The following is a 23674-nucleotide window of genomic DNA, read 5'->3' on the forward strand; positions in this document are numbered from 1 at the left end:
AACAAAGTATTACTTCGTTAATGATTTTATATTATAAAAATTTCCATCTTTTAGACTTAAGATACATTCAAATCTAAATACCGAGCATAATGTTTTCCACATCTGAATATGATTGGACCAAATCACCTAAGCTTTCATTGAGAAAATAAGACATTCTAGAAACCTTTATATATTTGAAAAGGAATTCTTTAAAGAAAATTATCATTTTTTTATCAGACATATGCATGAATCTAATACTTAGGTTCAAATATGTGTGCATTTGACTGGTTGAAGTTCACACACGGTTTTATGTAGAATTTAGTAATTAAGTCAATTGGAGTGGTTGCTTTCTACTAAACAATTATTTAAGTTGACTGAATTTATGCATTTCATATCATGTGTATATATATATTTTTAAAATATAAATAATAAATAAGACTTTGGTTAAATGATAAAGTATAAAAATAAAAAATTGGGTTTAAATTTTGTTATGTGTGTATTTTTTTATATAAAAGATAAAAATAATGACAAAAACATCCTTAAAATAATACTATTTATTTTATTTTTTTTGTAAAAAGGGTGTATTTTTATTTTTTCTTGACCTAGTTGGTACTGAGATGAGTTCCAATCTTATCTTGTGTGCTTTCTATATAAAAAATACAAAATTTCTTTATAAAATAAGGATATTTTTATTTTTTTCTTCTAAATTAGTACTTATTTAACTCGTGACAATCATTTAATTAAGTTTTATAATAAATATATATGATGTTTAGATATAAATTTGTTAAATTAAGTAAACAAAAACATGAAATTGGGTTTAAGTGCATAGTGTTTATGATTAAATGTTTAAACCTGGTTATTTATTGGAATTGATGAATGAGTATATGGTAAAATGATGTGACGTCAAATGTATGATGTAAATGCTACATTTGATATAAAAATGTAAATGCTACATTTTATCCTTCCATGTCATGTATCAAATTGTTTGAAACAGTCTGAAAGGCTCCATTTGGGTCACACTGTTCAGTGTGTTTCACACTTTTCTATGCTCAAATGCACCTTGCTATTTGGATCGGTATTTATATTAATTTTTTAAGTTTAGATTCGAATTAAAAAATAAAATTTTAAAAATTATATTTAATATAATAAAATATTTATTAGATTTATTTCTTAAAATAATATTTAGTATTTCTTATGATTAACTATAAAAATAATTAAATAAAATTTATCATTGAATATAGTAAATAATTTAAAATGGTTACAAAACAATTAATTATTATTTATAAAAAATATTGTGATAGATATTGTTTTATTAAATAAAATTATAATTTTACACGTTTTTAATAATTTCATAAAAATAAAATAATTTAAACTTTCTATTATATATATTTTTAATATATTGTCCTAATAGTAACTTTTTATTTTCACCTCACCGATATAGTTACATTTGAATCTAAACACATATTTTACTGATGATTTTTATCTCACTACTACAGTATCCAATCTCACCGCTATAGTAATTACTCACTGTCACTATTGTTTTTCACCTCATCGAAATCAAATTTACTATCCATATAAAGGATTAGAAAATTAATAATGGTTGAAATTATGCTATAATTAATTCAAATTTTCCAAAAACTCTAAAAATTCAAGACTTCAAGTTCGTTTAAGAAAAATATGAATTATTTTCAAGTAACATATGAAATATATTCAAAAGCTAACTGAATTATTAAAAAAACTATTTAAGTCATTGGCTTTTTTTTAGAATCTGGCTAGTGGGCTTAATTGGAGATTCGATGATCAGTATAGTAGATTAGTACTCATTGACAAGTAGAATATTATTTCTTAGATTTAAGTTGATTTCACAGTCAATGCCGAAGATCAAAGAAGAAAAGTGTGTGAATTTTAAAATTTAAGTTCGCAAATTCGTGATGTTCAAAATTGTTTCATTAAAAAAAACTAAACTGTAGAAGAAAATGTTAATGAGAGCTTTTGATTGGTATAAGCGATACGAACAAAAAATGTCATAAAACAACGGTTTTAATAGCCCAATGACTTAAATGAAATTTTTTGAATATTTTAATAATTATTTTATAATTTTTTAAAGTTAGATAATCAAAAAGTAATTTTTTTAATCTATAAATAGAGCTAACTCTCAACAAAAATTTCAAACTTTTGGAAGTTTCAGGGGCTTTTATTTTTTAGGAAATCACAAATTAGTTAATGGTAAAATTGTACTTTACCTCCTAAATTTTATTTATTTATTTTTAGCTTCCTAAAATAATTTTTTGGCTTCACCTCTAAAGAGTTTCTTCTTATGTAATATAATTTAAAACCGTTATTAAAATAGTTAATTTAACTATTAAACGAGACGTCTCATCTTATGTTATACAATTTAAAATGAATATTTTAAAAATATATGCTGTAAAAGTTTTGGTTTTAAAGTTTTCGAAGCTTATAAAAAACCTATTGTTCACTCTCTCTTTTTTCGGTTTTATTTTATTTTTAGTTTTTAATTTTTAAAGTTATGTTTTAACATTTTACTTTTCTTTAAAATTTTCATTTTAAATTATGTCACATAAGATTTTACATGCCATTTAATGATTAAATTAATGGCTTCAATAATAAAAGGACTTGATTGATATTAAATTAAACGTTTAGTGATATATTTAGAATATTTTAAAATTTAAGGACCAAATTAAAATGAGGTCGCAGTTGTAATATGTGTAGAGCAATTAAGTGTGGGTTTGGATGGGCGATTGGGTGCGGTGCGGTGCGTTTAGCTTACTTTTTGTCTCACGCTACAGTATCGCTACAGTATCTAATCTCACCGCCACCGCTATTTTTACACTAACCGCAGGTAAACGCACCGCCCATCCAAACTCACCCTAAGTCGAATAAATTCCCAATCAATCAATTTGTCCCTAGTTCCCAATAACAAACAGAATCACTCATATACCCACGCTATACAATCGCGCGTTATTCCACGCAAAATGCTCTCAACATCTCTAACAATTTGCACATAGTGCTTTGTTTTTTCATTGGTTTTTAGTTCCGGCCTATGTATATGTTATGAATTAGTTTTGTTCGGGCATATTTTATAAAATTTTAAATTATTAATGGTAAAATTACACTTTTAAATCTTTAAAAAATGATAAAAATTTAATTTAATTTTTTAAAAATTATAAAGATATACATTATTAAACATGATAAATTTAATTTTTACGATCATAAAAATATATAATTTAATTTTAACCCTAAAAAATTTTGTTGACTTCACCCTTGAGTATAGTCTATTTAGTGAAACTTAAAAAAACTTATAATTCAACTTGATTTGGCTAGAATAACAATATAATAATTAAAAATATTTAAATTTAATTATAAAATATAAATATTATTATAAATTAATATTTTATTTTAAATTCACAAGTTAAGCTGATAAATAGTTCTTAAAAAAATTAGATTCACAACTCGGCTTGCTAACATGTGTCTCATGTTGAATGTATTTTAGTTTACATTACAGGAATAATATTTGGTGAATTATCAGTGGAGATTTTAAACTAAAAAAAAATTAAAGGAATCGGCAAACGTCTTATAAAAATATAATAAAATATTAAAAATAATATTAAGAGAAACACATTAATTTTTTCAAACTAGTTGACGTAAGAAATACTATGCGTATATTATAAATGTTTTAAAAGATTCTTATACTAGTTTTTTTAAATATAAACGTGTTAATGTAATTTTTGTATAATAATTATTTTTCTAATTTTAATGTTTGATCATGTCTAATTTAGTAATTTCAAAGTCATCGTGTATTCCACGCTCTAGAGCGCGAGTCCGAATCTCATTTCCCTTCTCATTTTCGGAATTCCATTTTAATTTTCATTTTCCTTTTATCTATTCAGCCGAACCCTAAAGAAAACCCCACTTTGACAGCTTTATGGCCACCAGAATCGACGGCGATTCCTCCCGAAAAATCATCTCCGACCCGACCCGAATAACCAATCCCTCGATAACTACTCGGATCCTCAATCCTTGCTCCATTTCAGGTGAGTTAAGGAATTCTTTATTTTCTGATCTTTTTACCTAGGGTTTTAGGCCACTGTAGTTTTAAAATTGAAATTAGAGTGGAAGGAAAGTTAATGAATTTGGCTATTTTGGGAGGTGTTTGCTTTTTCCATTACAATTCTTGAGAGAAAAGAACCAAATTATGTAACTAGTTGACATTTCCCATTCGGGGAAATTGATGTGAAAAATGGTGGAAGAAATTAGGGCTGTGGATTCAGGGTTTTATGTATTTATCCCTAATATTGAGAGAAAATTGCGAGGAAATTAGTGAAATTGGTATGTTTCTTTCTTCTGCCTTACTTAAATTTTTGTTGATTTTGATGTTAAAATCAAGGTACCATGGTGGCATTATGATCCATATAATTGCCTCTGCACTGCGTGAAAAGGCCAAATTTTCTTTCTTTTTGTTTATAAAGATGTAGGAATGATCAAATTCTTGTCCGTTGATTGGGGTGTTTACCTTATATTCTTATTTGTAGGACAATAACATTTACTCGTAGTTGAATTGTTTCTAAAGGTTCATCATCCGGTTCTCTGTTCATGGGATTGTTTTTATTGTCCATGTATCACTGAAATGATTGTTTAATCCTTATAGATTCAAAAAGGTTGATTTTGTTTTACTCTTGTTTCTCTTACCTGATCAGGTTTTTAAAAGTCTAAGCACAATGGATGATGTAACTGATTTGACTGGTGATGGAGGTGTTATTAAGAAGATTGTAACACGAGCCAAAGCGGGTGCACTTGCCCCTTCCGAGGATCTTCCGATGGTTGATGGTATGCACTTGTTGCTCGCATGAAGTGTACAGTTGGTTTCTACGATGAGTGATATTTTATTCATCCATTCATATATAAACCTTTGCTGAATTTCACCGGAAATGATAATGTGTTTGGTCAGCTTGAAATTTCGTTTTCTTTTATTTTTATACATGATTCCGGATTTGTAAAATTTGCTTCTTTGTTGTTTGAACAGTTCATTATGAAGGTACCCTAGCTGAAACTGGTGAAGTTTTTGATACAACACATGAAGATAACTCTGTTTTCTCCTTTGAGCTTGGAAAGGGCACGGTTATTCAGGCTTGGGACATTGCTTTAAAAACTATGAAGGTCAAAATATAATTTCTCTATGTCGTTTTTAAGTTATTTAGGCTTCTCTGACATATCCTTTTTTCCCTTTTCGGCAGGTTGGTGAAGTTGCGAAAATAACTTGCAAGCCAGAGTATGCCTATGGTGCTGCTGGATCTCCCCCCGATATCCCACCCAAGTACTTGATTCTTATTTTCATCTTTGATTGTTATTATAATGCAATTGGCTTGTCAATGGCTATGATGGCCGAAATATGAGATCTTGAATTAGCACTATCTTTTGTTTACAGATATAGTTAGGACCTATTTTGTTCAGATTCAGACTCTTCTTTTCTTGAAGTACCGGTGTCCGATATCCGCATCTAATGCATATCCGGGCATGGTATGGGATATAACCCTTTAAGGGCCCTCAAAATACATGAAAAAAACGTAGAGGAAAAAATTGAACATACCTGTTTCAGAGCATATCTGCATCCTATTTCCACCTGAGTCCGAGTAAAATAGTCAGGATGATTGTGATTTGCTAGGGTATTTAACCTAGTAATTGGGCCATTTGTATTTCTCTAATTTCCTTTGAATGAATGTGATTTCATATTTTGTATACAGTGCTACCCTTATCTTCGAGGTGGAGTTACTGTCCTGCAGGCCACGCAAAGGTTCCAGTCTTGGTAGTGCTTCGGCAGAGAGAGCTAGGCTAGAGTAAGTTGCATTTCTTTTCCCGCACCTTATTCTGCTCGTATTCTTGCATAATTCTCTCTGCATAGATCTTGTCTAATACATGGAACAATAAGAACTTTGTTTTAACATTCGTTAAACTTAAAATCAGGGAGCTGAAGAAGCAGAGGGAAATTGCTGCTTCGGTGAAGGAGGAAGAAAAAAAGAAGAGAGAAGAAGCGAAAGCTGCTGCCGCCTCTCGTATTCAAGCCAAGTTGGAGGCCAAGAAAGGTCAAGGAAAAGGTAAGGGCAAAGGCAAATAGTTAAAGAAGGATTTTATATTTGATATAGACTGATAAAAAAACAAATTTTTAACTGATATTTCATGTCAGCCATATTAATGGTGATATTGCATACTGGTAATGTTGGAAAATGGTCACTATAGCCCTCTTGTTTTTGGTGCTTAGCTACTTTGTTGATTAGAGCCCTTCCAGAAATTAGTTAATCGATTAGACTTATAGTTGGTAATCTTAGACACGATATGAAAACACGACCACGAGCATGACTAGTTTGGCAAACACAGTTACACATGTTTAATACATACATTGTATTTCTATTTAGGGTTTTTACATATTCTTGATAATGTTACACGATATGAAAACTCGAGCACTAGCATGACATCAACACTAACATAATAAATGCATTTAATAAAAGTTCTAATTTCAGAATTTTTAATTATAATTCCCATTTACATAAATTCAGCTAAAATTTAACACAAGTTTTCATAAAATCAAAATATGGATACAAATTTTTTAATATAATTAAATATTACAATGAAAAATTAAGTCCCATGGTTTTTTCAATCAAGACCATACGTCGTACGATCAACGGTCCATCTTTATTTATAAAGATGGGCCATGATTGGACTATGTGGGTTTTATTCTGAACTCCAAAAAAACATGTCTCTTCCATTTTAATCCTTTGGTGGGTTCCTTTATTTTAAAGACCCATCTCTAGACGTTGACCGGCAAGATCACACCTGATCTCTGCAAATCCAACCCTTGACTTCACCAAATCAAACTCCATCCACACATTTTGTTGATGATGATGGCCAATCACGAACGCTTCAATACCTAATAGATCAGAGTTTCCAAATGTGAAGCAATACACTGAATCACTCCCCTTATTCATCTCGGGTACTCGATACAATAGCCTCTCGCCCGATACGCTCATCTCGGCCCCTTGAAACATCAAACTAACTCGTGGTAAATTCGAAAAACTCGTACCGGGTGACTCGTCAACTTGGTAACATAAGTCCATTGCTCCCTGGAAAACAAAGTTCGGATCCTCAAAAACTCGTAAAACCTCTCTTGTTTGTTGCAAAAACTCGTTTCTTAACGCATTATAAACCGGACCCATTAAGAAAGTAAATTGGGTGCCCAAATCAACCATTGTTTGACCCGCACCCGTGTGATCCGGTAAAAAAGCGGATCTTGGTAGGTCCAACATTTTGGTCCCAACTTTAATTCCTTCTAATTGCACCGTATATGCAACCCGATCAAAATATGGCAATGGATCGGATATTTGAATCAAAGGAGTATAATTTAACGTTTTAAGCCACGAGAATCTCGTATCGCCGAGAAGTAAAACACCAGAAGAGTCAAAACCCGATATACAGTACGAGAATTTGGGAAAACCCATTTGACTCACGAATGATAAGGACCCACGGTTCATGCCCATTAATCCGGTTGCTTTCGAATCTTCATCTGAATTCGAGCTAAAACCTGAGTCCATACACCCGAATAAAAACCCGGGTCGGATGGAGGACCCTATTACAAAATTCTCATACGCGAGAGTTCCCTCAATTGAGGAAGCGTCGGCATAAGAGACAGCCACGTGGCACAGCTTATTATTCAGTTCGCAGGAAGCGGGTACGAATAAGTCTCGGGTACGGGTTTTACAAATGGGTGAAGCGCAAGGGATGTGAATGTAAGACTTGGAAAGTTCAGGGGTAAAAAAGGAATTTAAGTTGGGATTTTTTTTGCAGTGAAGCCATGAGAGTTCACTCCCAGTGTCGAGGACCATAGTGACATTCTGTGGCGGCGAGCCGACGGATAAAGAAACTGTTAAAGTAACGTTATGGTGGAAGCCAAGCTTGTTGGTGGCGGCGGAGGAGGAAAGTTTAGAGTTACGGGCAAAGGTAAGTGGGGTTCGACCAAGGGTTGTTTTGAGAGGTAAAAAGAGTGTTTGTTTGGAAGGAAAAGAAAATTTTTGATGGAAAAGGAGGAGCAAAATTGTCAAATGAAGCAGAAAATGAAAAGAAGCCATTGATTTAGTTTTGGAAAAAGAGTGCTTTGATCTTCGGTTTTGTTTTGTACGTAAAATATAACTGTTGTTTGAAAGTTTTTTCAGTTTAGTGTAGCTTTGGTTCCTTAAATACTGGTAGCAAAACTCATTATTCTCTTTTAAAAATTAAATAAATTAGAAAAATTGAAGGAAAAAGTTTTTCTATTTATTTATATTTTTTTAAAAGAAAATTCTTAAATTGGTCATACGATTTTTATTTTTTTTTTGAAGCTCCAGCTATTTACACCTGTTTTTCCATTGCATTTTAAAAATGTTTTTAGAGCACAAAAACACTTTTTGCATCATAAGCAATAAAAAATAATGCACTTTTATGTATAGAAAAAGTAATTTTAAAGTAAAATGTTACTTTTAACTTTTATTTTTATATAATATTTATATTGAATATAGGGTTATTTTTTATTAAAATATTTTTAAATATTAAAATATAATTTATTAACAATTCACATTAATTGCTTTGAAATATTTAAATTTATATTTTTATATCAAAATATTAATAATATTGTTTTGTTATTTTTTCCTCAAATATTGTAATATTAATGAAATTTAACATTATTTAAATATATATTTTTTTACTTTATAATATCACGTCCAAAATAGACATTTCATTTCTCAAAAACACATTTTAACAACAATACAATACACTTAAATTTTAAGTTAAAATTTTTAAAAATACTTTCTCACCGCACTCCTCAAAAGATAATGAAAAACTAACCCTTAATATACATTCATGTATCGGTAAGAGAAGGTGATAATATTTATTCATGTTTGCATTTTTTTTCATGTAAAGTATTTTTGATAATTTTAAATAACAATTAAAATTTTTAGAATACTTTTTATGTACTTTTTCATCATATTATTTTAATTTATTCAATTTTTTTTGTAAAATATTGCGATTTGGTTTTTAACCGGTCGGCACTTGTGTCGTTGATTCACCTCTTTTTACCTTCATGGGGCAACACTAGAGGGTTGGCAGAGGTCTTGACTTCTCTAAAATAGAAATTTTTATTTTTGATTTTTTAAAATTTATGAAATTTTAAATTAGTACATAGTAATATTACACTTTAACTCTCTAAAAATGATAAAATTTTGATTTATTCCTTTAAAAATATAAACTATTAAATGGTAAAATTATATTTTAGCTCTTATAAAATATACTATTTAATATCGCCTCAAAAAAATTCTTAGCTTCGTTTTACACTCTCAATCTCTCTTGTCATTTTGTCACTGGTCTTTCTGTCTTGTCAATTTAGTTATGGATAACCTTTGGGAAAGGGCTTCATGCCTTCTTCCGATAGTGATGCGTAGGTGGTTGTCACCCTTCGGGTTTCCCGTCATCCACTTTCCTTGCCTTGGTTGTCACCCTTCGGGTTTCCCGTCATCCACTTTCCTTGCCTTGGTTGTCACCCTTCGGGTTTCCCGTCATCCACTTTCCTTGCCTTTCATTTTCGCTTTTTTTTCTTGGCATGATAATGCCACAAGTACTTGTACTCTTTGAAATTTTAGACTTGAGCCCGTGTACTTTCATTTTCAAGAATATAACCTTTATATTTTTCAAAATTCAAAATTCAGTTCCAAATGTTATAATTATTATTATTTTTTGTTAAATTCAAATTCATTATAACGTTATTTTTTAATTACATATTTGTCAAGTAAGTATTTTTTAATTTCAAAATATCAAATCAACAAATTTTTTCTCAAAAAATTTAATAGCATTAACAATTGAATTTGAATTGAAATCTGAAAAAATAAAAGAATCAAACTCTTGAAAATTAAAATATATAAATTAAATTTAAAAAATACAAGAACTTATAACATATTTTAATCTTTTGTGGAGGTTGGGGTGAGGGAAATGGGTTTAGGTTTTTTTTTGGTGTTTCTTTTGAGGGTTAGATTGTTTACGTGTATTGTGTATTTTTAATTAACTTTTTTGGTAATATATAATTAAAGGATTAATACTCATGCACTTATCATTGAAAGTTTGAATTCAACTGAATTTAATGGGTGAAGAGCCCTTACTCTTTGACGTATAATAAAATGAAATGTCTCGTTTAAAAATATATATAAATTAAAAATTATTAATTACATTTAATGCTCTTCCCTCATAAAATAACAATTGTTAAAAGATAATCACATAACCCATTTTTAATTACGTTAATATTAAACTTTAAATATATTTTTTTTTATTTTGAAAGGTATATTTAATTTTTTACTAAATTATAGCATTGGAATAGATTACGTAAAAAATTGATGTAAAAAATAAACGAGACTTTGGTTGAAATGTTATCTTAGATTTAAATTTTATAAGATGTATTTTTTTAGATTTTACATAAAATATAAAAGGAAAAAAAATGTCCCCATGATAATGTTTGTTATTTTATATAAAAAACGAAATTTCGATAATTTTTCAACTGAGTTAGAACTCAATTAATAGGTGATATAAACTCAGTCAACCTTTTAAATAATACTAGATTTTGTCACACCCACGATGTGGGTGAATAAAAATATTTTATATAAAAAATATATATTTTTAAATTTTTTTAACAAATGATTATAGGTGGAGTGGTAAGAGATTTTTATTTGAATTGTTGGTCTTGTATTTGATTCTTAAATAATTTTTTCAAATTGTTTTATTTAAAATATTATATAAAAGTATGAGATAACAAAAATACCTTTACAATAATATTAATTAACCATTAAAGTAAAGATATTTTAGTAATTTCATAACTGAGTTCATGTTGAGTTGACTCATAATACCAAGTTAAGAAATCATTTTGTATGTGATAAATTTAGAACGGATGCAAATATTAATTCTTTAACATATATTATTCAAATTCACTTCAATTTTATAGATAACAAATTCGAATATTCAAATCAAATCTTTTTTTTTAACATTGTTACTCAATTTTTCAATCCAAATCTTTGCTTTGCCAACGACGACGACAATGTCAGCCTTCGAACTAGTTGTAGCTTCTTCAATAATATTTCTTGATTTTACTTGTTTCTATTTATTTATTTCAATCCACAAAATTGTGATTTTTGTCTACACTTTCGTAGTTTTGTTTTGTCCACTTTATTTTATTTGAAAACAATGGTAATCTTAATTTTAGTTTTAGCAAGATTTCCAGTTTCAGATCAATGGATGAAAATATGATCAAGCCATCAATTTCTGGGTCCAACCAGTTCGACTAGTCCATATGTTTCAATTAAATAAAAAATTAAAAAATTCATAAAAATAAAAAGAAATTTAAAAATTATTGTTCGATCGATTTTTAGCTCGGTTCAATCACTTTGTACCAATTTTCGGATCAATTGATCTAATGACTTTCTTCAGATCAATACCATAATCGATTTTGGGTTCCATTAGACAAATTGATTCAAATCAAATAACCATAATTTTTAATTTCTTGTCATATTTCTAGGGTTATTAAGAGTGCTACAAAATCCATTAGATTAATTTTTATTATTTTAAGAAATACTTAATGAAATTCAAATTGGAATAGTAAAAAAGAAAATCCAAGATGGTATCCTAAAATCAATCAAAAGCCACTGATGAAGGCACCGAAATGAGCTGAGTACACCGTTTATAGTGAATTTAATGCTGAGAGAAAATGTGAGAACAAGACAGCATAATTAATAGATTTATACAAATTTTCTTCAACACATAATAAATTGCCTTCTTTAAATCTACACGGTTTTATTTGCGGCTTATTTCGTCCATTTTCTGCCCAAAATGTTTACATATATCAATTCTATAAAAAGAGATTATAGACTCAATTTAATAAATTTATACGTTAGGAAAAATACATTAATTTTAAGTGACTGATTAGATTGATATGAATTTTAATTATAAAATTAATATAAATATTAATTACAAAATATATAAAAAAATACATATTAATAAACTATTAAAATTAATAGTTATATAAAAAATAAAATAAACTATTAAAATGGAAGTGGGTCACAGCCTCCCTCTCCCATTAATTTAATTTAACACCTCTCTAGGAAACATATAAATCTTTCATTTTCAATCCTAAATTGCATCCAATATTATTTCAAATAATTATTCTACTCCTCTTCTTCATTATAATATAATATCATAAAATTACATTTTATATAGATGATTGTCGAAATTATTTTTATTTTGAAAAATGAAGGTCGACTTTAAAACGAAAATAGAGTCGCCACCAATCCTTTTTGTTTAAGTGTGATCGGGTCACCTTGTGATCGATCATTTTAATAAAGTATTTTGGTTTATTAAAATAACGTTTTTGGTCTACGAAAAACTAGAAAATGGATTCGGGAGTCAGGTACGTGCGAGGAAGGATTAACACCCTCGCAACGCCCAAAATTGGTACCGTATCGATCAATTTACGTCCTAATGTTGAAGCTTTGAAAAAGAGTTTAAAATACAATTCATTTAAAACATTTGGATAACTTGAATTGGATATTGAGATTCTCTTGCTTAGAAGGAATAAAATATTACGTCCAGCACGATTGATACAATATTTCGAACCCTTAATACAAGATCATCTCAGGATTTTCCAAAACACATGCACTTAAAACTTTTAAAAAGGATATTTGACTATTCGGCCCAAACGGTAAACTGAAACCCAGCACGATTGGGCACGATTATCGAATTTCCAAATACGAAACATTGCCACATTTTAAATTGAGAAAACATGGATGGAATTTCAAAAGGATATTCTGTATTTTAGTCGAATGAAAAATTGAAACTCAGCACAATTGGGCACGACCTCCCAAACTTCCAAGAACGAAATATTACCTCGTTTTATTTTAAGAAAGCGTGGATGAAATTTCAAAAAAGGATATTCCATATTTTAGTCGAGTGAAAAATTGAAGCCCAGCACGATTGGGCACGACTTCCCAAACTTCCAAACACGAAATATTGCCTCGTTTTATTTTAAGAAAACGCGGATGAATTTTAAAAAAAGGATATTCCATATTTAGTCGAATGAACAAAACGAAACCCAGCACGATTGGGCACGATCTCTCAAACTCCCCAAATACGAAATATTGCCTCCTTTTAATTTTTTAAAAAGCATGGACGAAATTTCCAAAGGATATTCCGTATTTTAGCCGGAATGAAAAATTGAAGCTCAGCACGATTGGGCACGACCTCCCAAACTTCCCAACACGAAATATTGCCTTATGCTGAGAGGGTTTTTTTGAAACACGAATGGTTATAAAAGCGGTTGAGCATATTTAAAAGATTTATTTGAAAATGGAAAAAAAATAAAATGAACAATTTGAAACAAACAATTAATATCATAGCTCACCCTTCATCGACTGTAATGAAAAAAGTACAAATATAAAAATTAAAATGCATAAAACAACAATAGGCAAGCAGGCAATGTATAAATATTTATGCACAAATATAAAATTTATTATATAAATGAATTTCAAAACAAAGATTATAAGATAAAATTTAACATAAATGCAATACAAAACAATTTACAACTAAAATTAGTAAGAATATGACATCAATTATGTACATAAAAATAAATTGCAACGTATGCTCAGGCCAAATTTTAAGCAAATAATATGCATACCAGACGGGATAAATGAATTATTAGTACCATAAAAAAATGCTAACGAATATATATGAATTACAATCTATATAATATAAAATCAATAAGACAAAAAAATGTTTGTTAACAACTTATAATGCACATAAAGTAAAACTTAACGAGTATAGTATATAAAAATAATGAATAATAGTGTTTTTATTTTAAAAATAAATATATAGTAAAATAGGAGTTTTAGAAGAAATAAATTGTATATAAGAAAATGTAAAAATTACAAAGTAAAACAATTTTTTTTAAAAACATAAAATATTTAAAATAGATAAATAAAAAAAAGTAAAAGAATTTTAAAAACTAAAAAAGATCTCCATTGAAACAAAAACAAAATCTAGAGGATAGTTTTAAACAAATCAAATTATTAAAAAAAAATTAAGGACTTGAACTAGATACGCACAAACAAGTAGGAACTAAAATGCAAATTCCCCAAGTCCCAAAGCGCTGCACCTAGGCGTGGACTAAACTGGAATAACACGCAAATTCTAGGGATGAATTTAAAAAATCAAAGAAAGAATAAGCAGAGCCTAATTGATCCCTAGCACGAAGGGGGGGACTCAACACACAAATTACCCATTTTGAGCCAAAGTGTGTGGGTCCAGCACCAAACGGTGCTACTTCAATTGCCATTTAAAACAAAAGCCATTGAATGACATTTATTTGGTAAAACTCAAGCATTTAACCCACCTCATTTGTTCTGCCATTTTTGGAAAAAAAAGAATAACCCCCCCAAATCTCAGTTAAGATTTCAACCCAACTTTGAGGAAGCCGCAATGGAGGATCATCGGCATTTCTATGCCTCCGTCTCCAACGCCGATCACGGCGTGAACCCAGGTGAGTCTCCTTTTTTCTTTAAAAAAAAACAATTTATAAAATCGATAGAGAGGGGAATAAAAAAAACATTAACCGAAAATCCAAAGAAAAGAAATAAAAAAACACCTCTTAAGACTGTAAACGGACTTTTGTTGATGTTCTATTGCTTGTGTATTCTGCTGTGAGGGAAAAAAACGTCCCTTTTACAATTGCTTTGTTTCGGTTTTATAGTCGACTCTTTTACAATCTGTTATACACGTTTGTAGATTCCTAGGCGGGTACGCCTCTGACGTGGCTTGGTGAAGGGCGTACGACTCAGAGGAGGCGCGCGACGTGCGGGGGAGGGGCGCTGGGCGTGGGCACGAGCAGCAGCTTGCCTGGGGTTTTCACTTTGCTGGAAAAAAGTTTAAGTTATTGGGCTAAAAGCTTGGGCTAGGGTTTAGTCTATTTTTTGTATTTTGGGCTTAAAGTTGGACTGTTTGATTCTTTGGTTTGGGAGTTGTGTTTAATGAATTGTATTTTGCGCCAGGTAAAAATTGAGTCCAACAGCTGCCCCTCTTTGCTCATTGTCGTGTAACGGGGATGGAACAAAGACTTCAAATGGGTCAATTTTGCCCGGCCTTCGTGATGCTCTTTTCCTTCAGGTAACTTCATCTAGCCCACTATATCTTCAGGGGTATAAGAACTCATCTTCAGTTTGCTCCGCTACAGTTTAGGGGAGATCTGGCCGATGGCTAAAATCTGCTCCATAGTCGATATATGGAGATAAGATCTGTAATTTTCAGTCTGCTTCCTGCAACTTCAGGAAGATAAGACTTGCCGTATTCAGTCTGCTCCACTGCAACTTCAGAGAGATAAGACTTGTTATTTTCGATCTGCTCCATAGTCGATACATGGAGATAAGATCTGTAATTTTCAGTCTACTTCCTGTAACTTCAGGAAGATAAGACTTGCCGTCTTCAGTCTGCTTCACTGCAACTTTAGGGAGATAAGACTTGTCATTTTCGATCTGCTCCATAGCCGATACATGGAGATAAGATCTGTAACTTTTAGTCTGCTTCCTGCATCTTTAGGAAGATAAGACTTGCTGTCTTCAGTCTGCTCCACTGCAACTTCAGGAAGATAAGATTTGTCATTTTCGATCTGCTCCATAGCCGATACATGGAGATAAGATCTGTAACTTTTAGTCTGCTTCCTGCAACTTCAGGAAGATAAGACTTGCTATCTACAGTCTGCTCCACTGCAACTTCAGAGAGATAAGACTTGTCATTTTCGATCTGCTCCATAGCCGATACATAGAGATAAGATCTGTAACTTTTAGTTTGCTTCCTGCAACTTCAGGAAGATAAGACTAATGGCTAAAATCTGCTCCATAGCCGGTACATGGAGATAAGACTCGCCATTTCTGATCTGCTTCATAGCCAATATATGGAGATAAGATCTGTAATTTTCAGTCTGCTTCCTGCAACTTCAAGACAATAAGATCTACCCTCACCAATGTTACTACACCGTCCTTTGGGACATGCCCTGTAGACTCGGTTTCATGTATCTATGCTTATGCCAAATAACTAGGATGCTATGGTCAAAATAATCCAAGTGCTCCTAGCTAGACGTGATGCTTATATCAAATAATTAGGATGCTATGACTAGAATGAATCAAGTGCTCCTAGCTAGATGTATTATGAATGACATTGGTATGAATGCTGAATGTCATGAGAAATGTCTTCTTTTTCTTTTTCTCTTTTTCCCTTAAGGTTTAAGCTGTTATTGCTCATCGTTTTCTCTTGACGTATTTCCTCTCGTTTAACTGACACATATATGAAGCAGTAGTCTTCACTTAAGCTTTTTACCTCTCAAGTAACTCTGACCCTTAGGTTTGGTGGGTTCTGAATAATTGACCTGTTTCGGGTTCTTACACTACTTAGAAACTTCTAGAGTAATATGCAGAACCCCTTTTGTGAAAATGTTATTAGTCCATTAACCAAATATTTCAACAAAAAATGCTTGAAGTAGGCTATCATAATGGATAAGATGAAACTTTATTGAGAGCGAAACTCGAGGTAAAATGTTAATCAAGACAACAAATTTTACTAAGGTACAAAAGATATATGAGATGGAAAATAGGTGCCCCAGATATAGCAGCGTGAGCTCCTCTATTCGGACTGTTCGAAAACCCTTGGAGGCCAGATGTGTGTTTAGGAGGCCCAAGATATTTCGTTGATGCTTTCAAGATGTAATGCTCCACCTTCTTGTTAATTCTAGTAGAACAAGGTCACAACATGCCCCATCCTTACTCACAATTTGAGCTGCCCTTTTTTGGGTTTTCAACTCAAAACCCTTTTAGTCTCAAGGCGCCCTTTGCGGGTTTTCACTTTGGCATCTCCATTTTTCTTCTTTTTTTTTCAAAGCGCCCTTTGTGGTTTTTCGCCTTGGCCTCTTCTTTTTCAAGCGTAGTACTTCTTAACTGAATTTGAGTTTATCGGGTTGGGGAAGCTTTTGCCGTCCATTTCTACTAATATCAGTGCCCCTCCAGAAAAAAGCCTTTTTCACTACATAAGGTCCTTCCCAGTTTGGCATCCATTTCCCTCTGAAATCCTTTTGCATAGGGAGAATCTTTTTAAATACCAAGTCCTCTTCCTGGAATACTCTCGGGCGAACTTTCTTGTTGTAAGCTCGCATCATAAACTTCTGGTACATTTGGCCATGACGAATAGCCTTCAGCTTCTTTTCTTCAATCAAGTTCAGCTGATCACACCGGGATTAGACCCATTCTGCTTCATCTAGTTTTAATTCAGATAAAACTCGGAGAGAAGGAATCTCGACTTTAATAGGCAAAACTGCTTCCATCCCATAAACTAATGAGAAAGGTGTTGCCCCGGTAGAAGTTCTGATCGACGTTCGATAAGCATAGAGAGCAAATGGTAGCTTTTCATGCCAATCCTTGTAAGTCTCAGCCATTTTCCCCACGATCTTTTTTATATTTTTATTAGCCGCTTCAACTGCCCCATTCATTTTCGGGCGATATGGTGATGAGTTTTGGTGCTTAATTTTGAATTGACTGCAGACCTCTATTATCACGCTGTTATTCAAATTTAACGCGTTGTCAGATATAATCCTCTCTGGCATGCTATATCGTTATATGATTTCTTTTTTCAAGAACTTGCTGACTGCTGACTTCGTGACGCTGGCGTATGAAGCAGCCTCCACCCACTTGGTGAAATAATCAATAACCACAAAGATAAAATGATGTCTGTTAGAAGCCTTCGGTGAAATAGGCCTAATGACGTCCATGCCCCACATTAAGAAAGGCCATGGGGAAGTCATGACATGAAGAAGAGAAGGAGGCACATGGATCTTGTCACCATAAATTTGACACTTATGACATTTCTTGGCATAGTTAACGCAATCTCCTTCCATTGTAGACCGGTAATACCCGAATCTTATGATTTGCCTGGCCATTGTAAACCCATTGGCATGCGTCTCGCAGACACCTTCATGGACTTCTTCTAGGATTTTCTTTACTTCAACAGCATTAACACATCTTAGCAGTACTTGGTCCTTTCTTCTTTTATACAAGATTTCACCGCCTAAGACATAGTTACCGGCCAGCCTCCTCAATGTTCTTTTATCATTTTCGGTTGCCTGATCAAGATATACATGATTTTTCACAGATCGAAGAATATCCTGATACCAAGGATGATCATCCCTCTCCTCCTCCTCGTCGATACTATAGCAATGAGCTGGAGCATCACAAATACCCATCTGGATCGGCTTCATATCCTCTTGTTTATTCGCTCTAAACATGGAAGCTAACGTAGCCAGGGCATCAGCCATCTGATTTTCATCACGTGGGAGATAGTAAAAAGTGATATCATCAAACACCTTGATTAAGTCCAGAACCAGTTCTTGGTAATTGATTAACTTTGAGTTTCTTGTTTCCCATTCACCCTTGAGCTGATAGATCACTAGTGCGGAATCCCCATACACCTCTAACACCTTGATTTTGCGTTCTACGGCTGCACGGATGCCCATGATACATGCTTCGTACTCTGCCATATTATTTGTGCAATCAAAATCCAATCTGCAAGTAAACGGATAGTGATCTCTATTTAGGGAAATCAAGACTGCCCTAATTCCATTACCAACAGCATTTGATGCTCCGTCAAAATTCAGTTTCCAGGGGCAATCTTCTAGAGTGACTGCCACATACATTAGATCTTCATTGGGAAAATCAAAGTTTAAGGGCTCGTAATCTTCTAAAGCTCTACTGGCTAGGAAATTCGCTATTACACTTCCTTTTACAGCCTTCTGGTTCACATAAACTATGTCGAACTCAGAAATTAGAATTTGCCATTGGGCCATCCTTCCATTCAGAGCGGCTGACTTCATCATGTACTTAAGAGGATTTAATTTCAAGATTAACCAAGTCGTATGGTACAACATGTACTGCCTCAATCTCCGAGTTGTCCAGACCAAAACATAACATAGTTTCTCAATTGGCGGATACCTTTGTCTCACACTCAGTGAATTTCTTACTGAGGTAGTATATCGCATTTTCTTTCTTTCCTGTCTCATCGTGTTGGCCCAGTACACATCCCATTGAGTGGTCAAATACTGTCAAATACAATATTAATGGTTTACCCGGGTTGGGTGGTGTCAACACTAGGGGATTAGACAAATATTGTTTAACTCTATCAAATGCCTTCTGGCACTCTTCATCCCACACACCTGGGTTATGTTTCTTGAGAAGACGAAATATGGGATCGCTTTTTTCAGTTAGTTGCGAAATAAATCGGGCAATGTAATTTAATCTTCTCAGAAAACCTCGAACTTCCTTTTGAGTGCGTGGCGGGGGCAATTTTTGTATAGCCTTGACTTTGTCGGGGTCAACCTCGATTCCTTTTTCACTGACAACGAAACCGAGCAGCTTTCCTGATCTAACCCCGAAAGTACATTTTGTCGGATTGAGTTTTAGCTAGAACTTTCTCAGCCTCAAGAATAATTTCCTCAAAACCTGTATGTGCTCCCCCTCTGTTCGGGATTTTACAATCATATCATCGACGTAAACCTCAATCTCCTTATGCATCATGTCGTGAAACAAGGTCACCATGGCTCTTTGATACGTTGCTCCTGCATTTTTTAACCCGAATAACATCACCTTATAGCAAAATGTTCCCCACAATGTTATGAATGTGGTCTTTTCCATGTCTGCAGGATGCATCTTTATCTTATTATATCTAGAAAAACTATCCATGAAAAAGAATAACGAGTAACCCGTCGTATTATCCACCAGCGTGTCGATATGGGGCAACGAAAAATTGTCCTTTGGGCTGGCCTTGTTTAGGTCTCTGTAATCCACACACATTCGCACTTTTCCATCATTCTTTGGGACAGGGACAACATTAGCAACCCATTCCGAGTAATTCACCACTTGCAAAACCCAGCGTCGAATTGCTTCCTGACCTCTTCCCTTATTTTTACTACAACGCCGGGTCTCATCCTTCGAAGCTTCTGTTGAACAGGCTTGTATTCTTTTTTTATAGGGACTCGATATACTGCAATGTCGGCACTTAACCCAGGCATGTCTTAATACGACCACGCGAAGACATCTTTGAACTCTTGTAGCAATTTAATGAGGTCTCGCCTTACTTCCTCAGTTATGCAAGTTTCGATTTTCACTTCTTTCCCTTATTCCAAAATCACATTCTCGGTCGTCTCTTTGTGGGGTAGAATTTGTTTCTCTTCCCGTTCTACCATCCTTAACAAATCCAGAGATAACCCACATTCTTCATCATCTTCAAAATCTTGAGATTCCTCTAAACACATATCTGGCTCGAAAAGAGATTTTGAGTCCGTAACGGTGCTGTTCGTGACGTCGATATTTGGAGACTATTATAACAAAAAAATATCCAAAGAATAAATCTAAGGGTGGCTTATTTGTATGGCATGATTATGAATATGCTGAGAATATGAACAAAAAGATTTGCTCAGAATGAAACACAAAAGATGCATTTTTTATTGAAAACAAAGGTGTTCGAACATGAGCCTATTTCACAAAATATTCTTATTGTTTCTAGGCTTAAAACAATAAGTGTGTTCTGAATATTACTCTATATTATCTCTAAGAACTACAGGAATTTCCTCTGCAGTCCAGTTATTTAGGACACTTCAAAGTTCATAAGGGCGGATGCCTGATAAGTTTCCTTCTATCGCCCTCTCCTCCAATATGACGTTAATGCTTAAACTTCCCATCACCTCTTCAACTGCCTCTTCTCTTGTCCTCTCTGACTTAAGATGAATAATTTCTCCTGACACAAATATATTGGATATATGGGGGAAAGTTATTGGCTCCCATTTAACCTCTGCCCCACTCAATCGTGCCCTTTGTCTCTTATTTTTCCTCACTAGCTCCTCCTTTTTCTGTTTGGCGTTCGGCCTATGTCCCAAGCCAAAACGATCCTATTTTCTAACTAAAATCGGTACTTCGACTCGTCTGTGGAGGTATTTTTCGAGCCCCCTTCCAGGCAATGCTCATTTTCCTACCATCAATTGTAAGCTCTTCCTTGTAGCTTCAGATAACTCTGGCGTTGGAATCTTGCCTCCTTCAATAATGAAAGTTGCGTTTACGAACTCTAATGACCGGAAGGCACATTAAATTGTTTCATCATCACTCTCGATGTATGGCGTATCACTAGCAACGGGTGCGATAATGTCTTCCTCTGCGTTTACGGTTATCAGCTGACCCTCCGTTACTAGCTTCAGCCTCTGGTGCAATGATGATGGTACTACTCTTGCTGAATGAATCCAAGGCCTCCCCAATAAACAATTATAAGAAGGCCTGATGTCCATCACGAGAAAGTCTACCTCATACGTGTTAGGTCCGATCAGAAGAGGGATCTCAATCCTACCCATTACTTTCCTCTCGGTGCCATCAAACGCTCTCACTATGTTCTGACACATCCTCATGTGAGAGCTATCTATGGGTAACCTGCTCAATGTGGATAGGGGCAAGACATTTAGCGCCGATCCATTGTCAATCAATACCCCCAGTAATGTATACCCTTTGCATCGGATAGTGATGTGCAGAGCCTTGGTGGACCCCATGCCATCTGGCGGTATTTCATCATCACTGAAAGAAATAAAGTTATCAGCACTAATATTGTTGACGAGTCGGTTCAGTTTGTTCACTGAGATGTCTTCAGCAATATAGGTTTCATTCAACACCTTCATCAACGTATTACGATGTGCCTCCGAATTTTGAAGCAAAGCTAGTATCGAGGTGCGAGCTGGCTGCTTGTGCAACTGCTCCACAACACTATACTCACTGTGTTTCAGAAACTTCAAAAATTCTTTAGCTTTATCTGCTGTTACTGGCTCATTAACCAGTGGTTTTGTTCTTCCCTCCCCTCGTTTCGACATTAAAGACTTCTCTTTTACAGGCAAAACTTCCGTATCTGGTGTGCTGGCCAACCTTCTCTCTCCTGGCAATGTCACATTACAATTATAACTCCAAGGCACCCTTTTGTTATCTTTGTAAGGAAAAGCCGCCGGTTTCTAAATCACCACTTTTGGCATCATTTTTGCTCCAACTTTATTTGTTCTCGGTCGTAAAATGATCACCACTGGGTGATTGACTTCACAGACCTTCTTTATTAGCCCCTTCTCTAAGGCGCACACATGTTTTTCCTCAGCGAACTCGAAAAACTCCATCTCCTTGTTGTCCATTAAACCCTGTACCAGGGCCCTGAATCCGTTACATGTTTCTATCTCATGGTCCTCCTCACCGTGAAACTCACAATAGTTCCCTACTTCTCGAGACTTGCTCCCAAAGTCTTGTATGATTAGACCTCTTTCTACCATCTTCTTTAGAACCTCCCTCATCAAGGTTCTCACCTCCGCTATATCCAACTTAACTCTCCTTCCCATATTTTTGTTTACCGTGTTTATCCCATTAACAGTATGATTGGGTAACGGGTTTCCTGCGCTAGGCACCTCATCAAACTTGACAACACCTACGTTAATGAGCCTTTCGACCACTCTTTTAAAAGAGGTGCAATTCTCGATCGAGTGTCCTGTAATACCCGCATGATATTCACATTGGGCACTTGCATCATACCACTTGGGATACGGGGGCTGCAACGGTTTTAAATAGAACGGGGATACAACATGTGCATTGAATAAATTTTTGTACAACTCCCGATATGTTATTGGAATAGGAGTAAACTGGGGCTTCTCCGTATTCCGCTTTGTATTGGGTTCCTGTCTTGACGAATCTTACTGGCCCACGACCATCATTTTTGGTTGATTAACCGTGATTGGTTTTACATGTCCCATGCTTACATTGCCGACCTCATTTTCTCTCTTTTTCGAGGCTGACCTTCTGGCGCTCTCCCCAGTCTCTATCTTTTTACTCCTTATCGCGTTCTCAATCATTTCACCGGACATTACTATGTCCGTGAAACTTTTTATTGCGCCTCCCAGCATGTGATTGATAAAAGGTACCTTCAAAATATTAATGAAAAGCATGGTTGTCTCTTTTTCTAAGAGCGGCGGTTGAACTTGTGTAGTGACTTCCCTCCAGCTTTGAACATACTGTCTGAAACTCTCATTTGAATTTTTCTCTATATTCTGTAGCGTGATCTGATCGGGCGCTATGTCCGTCACATGGCCATATTGTTTCATGAAGTCCTGTGCTAGGTCTTTCCACGATTTAATTTGGGTACGACTCAGCTGATTGTATTATTTGGCTGCAGCCCTACTCAGACTATCCTGGAAACAGTGAACGAGCAACTGATCATTATTGATATGACCAGTTATCCTCCGATAAAACATCGTGATGTGGGCCTCAGGGCAGCTGATTCCATTGTATTTCTCAAACTCTGGCATTTTGAACTTCGGAGGGAGCACTAGATCCGGAACCAAACTCAACTCTTTAGCATCCATATCGCTTTGATAATTTGCATTTTTCAGCACCTTAAATTTCTCTTCCAGCCATTTGTATCGGAGTTCCAGCTGCTCTGGGAGTTTTCCTTTTGCCTTCCCTACCTCTGCCATCTCATCAAAGTCGGGGACCGAAAGATTTACCCGATTGTCCTTGGGTTTAGAACACGA

General features: G+C 33.9%; 3 protein-coding genes and 1 long non-coding RNA gene across 4 annotated transcripts; 2 read left to right on the forward strand and 2 right to left on the reverse strand.

Moving 5' to 3' along the window:
- Positions 1-4694: 4694 nt before the first annotated feature.
- LOC107962028 (peptidyl-prolyl cis-trans isomerase FKBP20-1) lies at positions 4695-6252 on the forward strand. The gene is made up of 5 exons (XM_016898243.2): positions 4695-4824; positions 5021-5154; positions 5232-5311; positions 5739-5831; positions 5959-6252. Exons 1-5 carry the CDS (start codon positions 4716-4718, stop codon positions 6107-6109), a joined length of 567 nt encoding a protein of 188 aa, XP_016753732.1. The 5' UTR covers positions 4695-4715; the 3' UTR covers positions 6110-6252.
- A 297-nt stretch (positions 6253-6549) lies between these two features.
- Positions 6550-8218, reverse strand: LOC107962027 (aspartic proteinase PCS1). The gene has a single exon (XM_016898241.2). The coding sequence runs from the start codon at positions 8112-8114 to the stop codon at positions 6786-6788; it is 1329 nt and encodes a 442-aa protein (XP_016753730.1). The 5' UTR covers positions 8115-8218; the 3' UTR covers positions 6550-6785.
- A 6194-nt stretch (positions 8219-14412) lies between these two features.
- LOC107963447 (uncharacterized) lies at positions 14413-15111 on the forward strand. Its single transcript, XR_001701921.2, has 2 exons — positions 14413-14584; positions 14830-15111. It is a non-coding gene; the product is annotated as an uncharacterized lncRNA (long non-coding RNA).
- Positions 15112-21214: 6103 nt separating this feature from the next.
- Positions 21215-23245, reverse strand: LOC107963115 (uncharacterized). The gene is made up of 3 exons (XM_016899702.2): positions 22904-23245; positions 22208-22696; positions 21215-22117 (listed from the first exon to the last, which is right to left on the reverse strand). The coding sequence occupies exons 1-3, from the start codon at positions 23243-23245 to the stop codon at positions 21215-21217; spliced, it is 1734 nt and encodes a 577-aa protein (XP_016755191.2).
- Positions 23246-23674: the final 429 nt, after the last annotated feature.

The sequence above is a fragment of the Gossypium hirsutum genome, chromosome A06, assembly GCF_007990345.1.
Source record: "Gossypium hirsutum isolate 1008001.06 chromosome A06, Gossypium_hirsutum_v2.1, whole genome shotgun sequence".
NCBI classification, from domain to species: Eukaryota; Viridiplantae; Streptophyta; class Magnoliopsida; order Malvales; family Malvaceae; genus Gossypium; species Gossypium hirsutum.